The sequence below is a fragment of the Zophobas morio genome, unplaced genomic scaffold, assembly GCF_036711695.1.
Source record: "Zophobas morio isolate AGI-343-1 ecotype UQ-CSIRO unplaced genomic scaffold, CSIRO_AGI_Zmor_V1 ptg000030l, whole genome shotgun sequence".
Lineage (NCBI taxonomy): Eukaryota > Metazoa > Arthropoda > Insecta > Coleoptera > Tenebrionidae > Zophobas > Zophobas morio.
In genome coordinates this window covers 17,268,271-17,274,462 of record NW_026972135.1, presented here as the reverse complement: position 1 = coordinate 17,274,462, position 6,192 = coordinate 17,268,271, and the positions used below count along the sequence as shown (strand labels likewise).

Sequence of the window (6,192 nt, the reverse complement as noted above, 5' to 3'; positions counted from 1 at the left end):
ATCCCTAAAAACATAACCTCAAAATTATCCTTGTGAGAGAGTCTATTTATACCGCAAATGCACGGTAAATCTATTTCTAGCATTAATTCATGACTGAAATGTGCCAAGCTGCGCCTTGGCATGAGTCTAGGTCCCGAATCCGTACTAACCCTTGGCACGAACTTCTTCAAAACCATCTTCGCCCGTGTACAAGAGTACGCACGAGAAACCGTGGAGCACTTAATTTTGGCAGTATCTGTGTACATTCTAGTATGCATTTTTCTATACTTTTCGATATCTCGATGGAAGATCATCGGGTTCAAAAAGGACGTCAAAAATCCCGCCCGAGTACTTATAGTGATCGCACATCCTGATGATGAGTGCATGTTCTTTGGACCGACGGTGCTGAACTTCACCAAACAAAAGGAGTGTCAAGTTTATCTGATGTGCTTGTCGACAGGTTAAGAAAGTTCGTTGTATAAATTGTAATAATCGGATGGTTGCAGGTAATAACTATGGAATGGGGCGAACGCGCAAGAAGGAACTGTACAAAGCGTGTCAGGTTTTGGGAATTGATGAAGGTAGCATTGTTGTATATAATCACTCAAATATGCCAGATCAAATGGGAGTCATGTGGCCTATTGAACTAGTCTCTAAGTTAATACTGAACCAAATTGAGACGTATAGTATTAACACGTTAATTACTTTTGACAAACACGGGGTCAGTAACCACATGAACCATTGTAGCATTTATTATGCCATTGCCCATCTTAGTTTAGAGAAAAAGTTGCCCAGTTACTGTTCAGTTTATGTACTTGAGACAGTTAATCTGTTACGGAAGTACTGGTTGCTTCTGGATATTCCCGTTTCGTTTCTTTTGTCAAGGATAAGGTTAGTTTCAGGTGGTGTTTTTTCTGGAGTAACTGTGTGTTCTAGGTATCTAGTCACATCCACTGATCGTGCCCTTTTACACAGAGCTATGAGGCAGCATGAGTCCCAGTTAGTTTGGTTTAGGCGTCTGTATATGCTTTTCTCGAGGTATATGTTGATTAATTCACTCCAGTTGATGGAATTATCCGACATAGAGTTAGACTTAGAAATAGATGACTAAATTAAAATGACAATTTTTGATACACTTTGTAAATACAAACTACCTCTCACTTTTGTTGTTTTTGTGCCAAAGTCTATGATGCTTCTGGTTATGTAAGTTTTTATGAATTTTAATAAAATTCTGTTTATAAATTAGTTTTATTAAAAAAAATTGATATATTTTACAAAAATCACAACAAAAATTGAAGACATTCTTAAACGACCCTTCGTACCTCAAAGAATCGCTTTAAATAGTACACCTGTCCGACGGTCATTGCCACTAGAATTAAAGCTTCAAAGAACGACCACATGACCACTCTTGAATTCGTGCTTTCGTTGATACTGCGGTGAATACGATCTCTGACTTGCATGTATTCTTGTTCTTGCTTGACGCCAGTCAGCGATGCTGAAGAAAAACGTCAATAAAATAAAAAAATTTTTTTTTTTTCATACCGCTCAATTCGCGAATCATATCTTCCAATTTATTAGTATTTTCACCCTCTTGTGCCTCCGCTTTCGGAGATTCACCTATCGCCATATTGAACATGACGACTTTTGGGGTCATTGTTGACATTTTATTCGAGAAACAGTACGTATAAGTTCCTGGAGTGTGTGCTGAAAATGTGTACTTTCCTGACGTTTCTCTTTCACCTTGATAAATAACTTTATTATCAGGTCCAACGATTCGGACATCAATATCCAAAAATCCACCTTCCGCTATCTCAAAAGTGAGACCTAAAAGCCAGCTTTACCGGGTCGCGCTTATACCACAATATACCAACCCATTTTAGTCCCAGTTTCCACTTTATCAAAAAAGCATTCCTCTGCGTGCGCGTCCACCGTAATAAAATATCCATACGATGAACTAACACACGTAAGAGTCAAAAGTATCAGAATTTTGGAGCACATATTTCTGATTAATTTTTAAAACTACGGCCACGTAACCTCGCACCCGTTGACAAGTGACTGAGCGTGACACCAATCGCGCCTGAACAAATATCCCTAACTCTCACCCCGTCAAGTGTCAATTGGACATCTGTCAAAATTTGTTTATGTTTCAGGCCGCAAAAATTATTCTCACAAAATGAGTGTGGTTCGTGAAAAAAGGGAGACGATTCCACGACCTTTGCCCCTCGTTGAAGCGTCGAAAAACATCACCCCTGAAGATGTACTCAGATTAACAAAAATCACAGATACGTATTTGTGTGACCCCGATGCTAACATTTATGACATAGACTTCACAAGGTTTAAAATCCGGGATCTGGAGAGTGGCGCCGTCCTGTTCGAAATTGCTAAACCTGTCCCAGAGAATGTTGACGAGAATTCAGAGAAAAACCAGGAGAACGACGAACCCATCGATCCCAATTCTGGTAGGTTTGTGAGGTACCAATTCACGCCACAATTTCTAAAATTGAAGACCGTCGGTGCCACGTAAGTTTTCCGCTTTAGTTGAAACTTCAATCAGGTGGAGTGTTTCCAGTGTCGAGTTTACTGTGGGTGGTAAACCAGTCAATCGATTTCGAATGATCGAGAGGCATTTCTTCAGGGATAAACTTCTCAAAACGTTTGATTTTGAGTTTGGGTTTTGCATTCCATATTCACGAAATACGTGTGAGCATATTTATGAATTCCCTGTGCTACCCCCAGATTTAGGTAACTCATTACGCAGTACAGTGGTCTTGTGATTTTTATTGTGTGTTGTAGTTAATGAGATGATTGCGTCTCCCTTTGAGACTCGCTCTGACAGCTTCTATTTCGTCGACGACTCCTTAATTATGCATAATAAAGCTGATTACGCTTACAACGGGGGGATGTCGACATAACCTCGAAATTTATACAGGGTTGTTACAATAAATTTTGATGTATACTGATTGAAGGATGAACCACTTTATTGTATTTCACAGTTTTTTTTGTGTTGCACTGTTACACGTTGATAGCTTGATGAAATATAGCACGCAGCTTTTTCTACGTTTTGAGACCAAAGTCTCTTTATTTGTAGAAAGACTTGAATAAAATTAATCAAAGTGAATATGCAATAAATTTAGATGGTAATCTTTGCACGAATTGCAGGACTGGAGAAAGCAGGGGCTTAGAGGGACACAGTCCCGGTTATTTCTTTTAAGGTAGAACTAGAGAGTAGTTCCTTTTGATTCTGAAACCGATTTTTACCACTCGACACTGTGTTTCACTAGGATTGTGATAAATATAAATGTGTTCTAAATTGTGTAAGGGATTTATGTACATTTAAATGCATTTATTTACAAAATATACGATTTAATGACACTAGCTTTTGTTTAGAAAATGTACCGTGTCTTGAAGAAACTCTGTAGGTTTCTCACTGTGCAGCCAGTGACCTGCTCCTTCGATATATTTAAGCTCAGCGTTTGGGAAAAATCTTTTAATCCCAGCTTCGTCACTTCTCCTATGAATGAAACACAAAAAAACAAATAACTTTACGTCCGGTAAAACTCACTGAATGTAATCTGATTTTCCACCTCCAATAAACAAAACAGGTCCGCTATAAGTCATGTTACCTGTGGCCGGAAATTTAGCTATATCTCCAAAATTTGACATTAAAGCTGGAATGTTAATCCTCCATGAATAACTACAACTCATTATAAGAAAATTGGTCTTGTGAAACACTATAAAAGTACCTCCCATCTTCCGCTTGTATTAAATTAGTCAATAAAAAACTCCGTAACCCTTTATCACTCAGACTTCTAGCCAGGTACGAATCAATTTGTGCGCGAGCCGTTGACAAAGGCATTTTATGTGGTAACTGCACATTTTTCAAAATTCCAAATAACCCTGGCATTGTTTTTAAATTAGGGCTAGTCGTGACTGGTGAAATATCAGCCACAATCAACCTTTCTACAAGACTAGGCTACAATACATTTTTCTCAAGCCGTACCTTTCATTATACATATTTCAAAGCAAAAAGCATGACAGCCCGTCCGCCCATCGAGTGTCCCAGTAGAGCCACTTTACTGAAATTTAAATTTTCTATTAAATATTTTAAATCCGCAACCATATATTCATAGCTATGTTGTGGTGTATGGGGGCTATCACCGTGGTTACGGGCATCCACTGCTATAACTTTCCGGTTCGTTTTATTATGGTACACTTTACACAGACTATTCCAGTTGGCTTTTGAACCAAAGAGGCCATGGTTCACTATTAGAGGTATCGGGGACGGTGCGATAATAGGAGAAGTACTTTCGTATGCAGCGTACGCCAAGCGTACTGGTTGTAACTGAGAAAGTGCTCTTACTGCAAATTTTGAGTTATTTGAAATCACGGACAATTTTTGAAAAATCATTATGCCTAAAATTTTGAGGTTATGTAACTTGTTAGGGATTTTGTTGTGTTGGCAGAGGTTACTAAAAAAAGTCGTATCACGCCATGAACTTCGAATTCGACTTTACATTGAGTTTTTTTGTGTGAAATTCTTTCATCTATCGTCGCTGCGATTTAAAAATTGTTAATTTTTTGCAAAAACAGCACGAAAATCGTTTTTTTGTATCGCGCCACTTCCTATTGGCACTCCTACCCTAGGGGAATACGTTATACGTCATCTGTCATTCCATCCGATCAAGATTAAATAGGCGATTTTTGTGTTCGTGCTGTTTTTAATGTTATTAGACCACGAAAAGACAAAATTAATGACATCTAGACCAAGTTGAAGTGATTCGGATCGAAAATTTCGAAAATGGCACGTGATTACGACCACCTGTTCAAGTTACTGATAATCGGCGACAGCGGTGAGTGTGGGCGGGGTTATCAGAGTAATTTCAGCAGAAGAATCTTTAATTCGATTAATTTCAGGCGTCGGCAAGAGTTCTTTGCTGTTAAGGTTCGCTGATAACACATTTTCAGGGAGTTACATAACCACAATCGGTGTAGATTTTAAGATAAAAACTGTGAGTCTCGATGGGCAGAAGGTGAAGTTGCAGATATGGGATACGGCAGGACAGGAAAGATTCCGCACCATAACTAGCACGTAAGCGTTGAAAAAAACGCAGAAACTCGAAATTCATTCGATATTGCAGGTATTACAGAGGGACTCATGGGGTTATAGTAGTGTATGATGTTACAAATGGAGAATCATTTGCCAACGTCAAGCGGTGGCTGCACGAAATCGAACAAAATTGTGATGTAGTTAATAGAGTATTAGGTATGTGGTGAATGGAACTTATCAGTAAATAGTGAACTGGGTCATGTAAGGGGTGAGTTGGTTTAGAAACTAAGTAAAATAGAAAAATTTGAATTAAATGAAAAGCTCACCTCATACGCGATTTGTCACTATCTTTTTTTTATTATTTAAATTTAAATAGTAGTAACTGGTTGGTTGTAGTGGGTAACAAAAATGACACTCCAGATAGAAAGGTGGTCCTGACGGAAGACGCCCAACGTTTTGCCGACACAATGAACATTCAGTTGTTTGAAACATCAGCCAAAGACAATATAAACGTGGAGGAGATGTTTATGGCGATAACACGACTAGTGCTTAGGTCAAAACAAGAGATGAAGGAGCGACAAAACATTACGCAAAACGATACAGTAAATTTAAGGAAAAGTAACAAACAAGGCAAGAAAAAGTGTTGTTAGTTATTATAAGGGGTGTTCGAATGATTGCCGTGGGTGAATGTTTAAAATTTTATGTTGCGGCTAGTTCCTAATGGCTTTAATTGGAATGTAGGTGCTTCCACATGGTCACTGAGTGCAAGTGCGTGTCATAAAATCAAAAGCCAAATGCAGAAAAAAATATTCTTTCGTTATGCTCAAGTATTGTCTGGTTGAATACCCTGTATATAATGTATAATAATATATAAAAGAATGTATTTATTTTATAGTCAGTTTTGTCTCAGTTTTCTTTCAACTACCTAGCATATCATCGGCTTATATCTAATCAGAAATGACAATACACAAGACCAAGAGCTGAGTTGATTGTTGTGCTCTCTCGAAGGTTACAACCGATCTAGTATAATTTAAAATAAATTTCACAATAGCTCTGCATTTATTTCATATTTTTGTACAGATCGTATTTGTATCATGTAATGTAATTTACCTTCAGTAAAAATGTATCTTTGTTGTGATTGGGTTTTTCATTCAACAAAAACGACG

General features: G+C 38.0%; 5 protein-coding genes across 5 annotated transcripts; 3 read left to right on the top strand and 2 right to left on the bottom strand.

Moving 5' to 3' along the window:
* The first annotated feature begins 23 nt into the window (after positions 1-23).
* On the top strand, positions 24-1,139 carry LOC135138332 (N-acetylglucosaminyl-phosphatidylinositol de-N-acetylase-like). The gene is made up of 3 exons (XM_064068284.1): positions 24-439; positions 486-870; positions 916-1,139. Exons 1-3 carry the CDS (start codon positions 121-123, stop codon positions 1,088-1,090), a joined length of 879 nt encoding a protein of 292 aa, XP_063924354.1. The 5' UTR covers positions 24-120; the 3' UTR covers positions 1,091-1,139.
* Positions 1,140-1,208: 69 nt separating this feature from the next.
* Positions 1,209-2,044, bottom strand: LOC135138336 (transmembrane emp24 domain-containing protein 2). Its single transcript, XM_064068287.1, has 3 exons — positions 1,851-2,044; positions 1,522-1,803; positions 1,209-1,474 (listed from the first exon to the last, which is right to left on the bottom strand). The coding sequence occupies exons 1-3, from the start codon at positions 1,975-1,977 to the stop codon at positions 1,284-1,286; spliced, it is 600 nt and encodes a 199-aa protein (XP_063924357.1). The 5' UTR covers positions 1,978-2,044; the 3' UTR covers positions 1,209-1,283.
* A 28-nt stretch (positions 2,045-2,072) lies between these two features.
* LOC135138334 (protein unc-119 homolog) lies at positions 2,073-3,351 on the top strand. Its single transcript, XM_064068285.1, has 3 exons — positions 2,073-2,499; positions 2,549-2,721; positions 2,773-3,351. The coding sequence occupies exons 1-3, from the start codon at positions 2,153-2,155 to the stop codon at positions 2,889-2,891; spliced, it is 639 nt and encodes a 212-aa protein (XP_063924355.1). The 5' UTR covers positions 2,073-2,152; the 3' UTR covers positions 2,892-3,351.
* LOC135138331 (sn-1-specific diacylglycerol lipase ABHD11) lies at positions 3,283-4,480 on the bottom strand. Its single transcript, XM_064068283.1, has 4 exons — positions 3,992-4,480; positions 3,723-3,952; positions 3,542-3,673; positions 3,283-3,490 (listed from the first exon to the last, which is right to left on the bottom strand). Exons 1-4 carry the CDS (start codon positions 4,385-4,387, stop codon positions 3,352-3,354), a joined length of 897 nt encoding a protein of 298 aa, XP_063924353.1. The 5' UTR covers positions 4,388-4,480; the 3' UTR covers positions 3,283-3,351.
* Positions 4,481-4,642: 162 nt separating this feature from the next.
* On the top strand, positions 4,643-6,164 carry LOC135138335 (ras-related protein Rab-35). The gene is made up of 4 exons (XM_064068286.1): positions 4,643-4,829; positions 4,894-5,068; positions 5,118-5,242; positions 5,423-6,164. Exons 1-4 carry the CDS (start codon positions 4,778-4,780, stop codon positions 5,674-5,676), a joined length of 606 nt encoding a protein of 201 aa, XP_063924356.1. The 5' UTR covers positions 4,643-4,777; the 3' UTR covers positions 5,677-6,164.
* Positions 6,165-6,192: the final 28 nt, after the last annotated feature.

Bases quoted from the DNA above. Each gene is read 5' to 3' on its own strand.
- LOC135138334 (XM_064068285.1), top strand. From the start codon at position 2,153: ATGAGTGTGGTTCGTGAAAAAAGGGAGACGATTCCACGACCTTTGCCC. The intron at 2,500-2,548 runs GTAAGTTTTCCG...GAGTGTTTCCAG, and splicing joins TTGAAGACCGTCGGTGCCAC to TGTCGAGTTTACTGTGGGTG. The intron at 2,722-2,772 runs GTAACTCATTAC...TGTGTGTTGTAG, and splicing joins TGTGCTACCCCCAGATTTAG to TTAATGAGATGATTGCGTCT.
- LOC135138335 (XM_064068286.1), top strand. From the start codon at position 4,778: ATGGCACGTGATTACGACCACCTGTTCAAGTTACTGATAATCGGCGAC. The intron at 4,830-4,893 runs GTGAGTGTGGGC...GATTAATTTCAG, and splicing joins ACTGATAATCGGCGACAGCG to GCGTCGGCAAGAGTTCTTTG. The intron at 5,069-5,117 runs GTAAGCGTTGAA...TCGATATTGCAG, and splicing joins TTCCGCACCATAACTAGCAC to GTATTACAGAGGGACTCATG.
- LOC135138331 (XM_064068283.1), bottom strand. From the start codon at position 4,387: ATGATTTTTCAAAAATTGTCCGTGATTTCAAATAACTCAAAATTTGCA. The intron at 3,953-3,991 runs GTATAATGAAAG...AATGTATTGTAG, and splicing joins TGCTTTTTGCTTTGAAATAT to CCTAGTCTTGTAGAAAGGTT. The intron at 3,491-3,541 runs GTGAGTTTTACC...TTTCATTCATAG, and splicing joins GGAAAATCAGATTACATTCA to GAGAAGTGACGAAGCTGGGA.
- LOC135138332 (XM_064068284.1), top strand. From the start codon at position 121: ATGAGTCTAGGTCCCGAATCCGTACTAACCCTTGGCACGAACTTCTTC. The intron at 440-485 runs GTTAAGAAAGTT...GGATGGTTGCAG, and splicing joins TCTGATGTGCTTGTCGACAG to GTAATAACTATGGAATGGGG. The intron at 871-915 runs GTTAGTTTCAGG...TGTGTGTTCTAG, and splicing joins TTTCTTTTGTCAAGGATAAG to GTATCTAGTCACATCCACTG.
- LOC135138336 (XM_064068287.1), bottom strand. From the start codon at position 1,977: ATGTGCTCCAAAATTCTGATACTTTTGACTCTTACGTGTGTTAGTTCA. The intron at 1,804-1,850 runs GTTGGTATATTG...GCTGGCTTTTAG, and splicing joins GGAAACTGGGACTAAAATGG to GTCTCACTTTTGAGATAGCG. The intron at 1,475-1,521 runs GTATGAAAAAAA...GTTTTTCTTCAG, and splicing joins TATGATTCGCGAATTGAGCG to CATCGCTGACTGGCGTCAAG.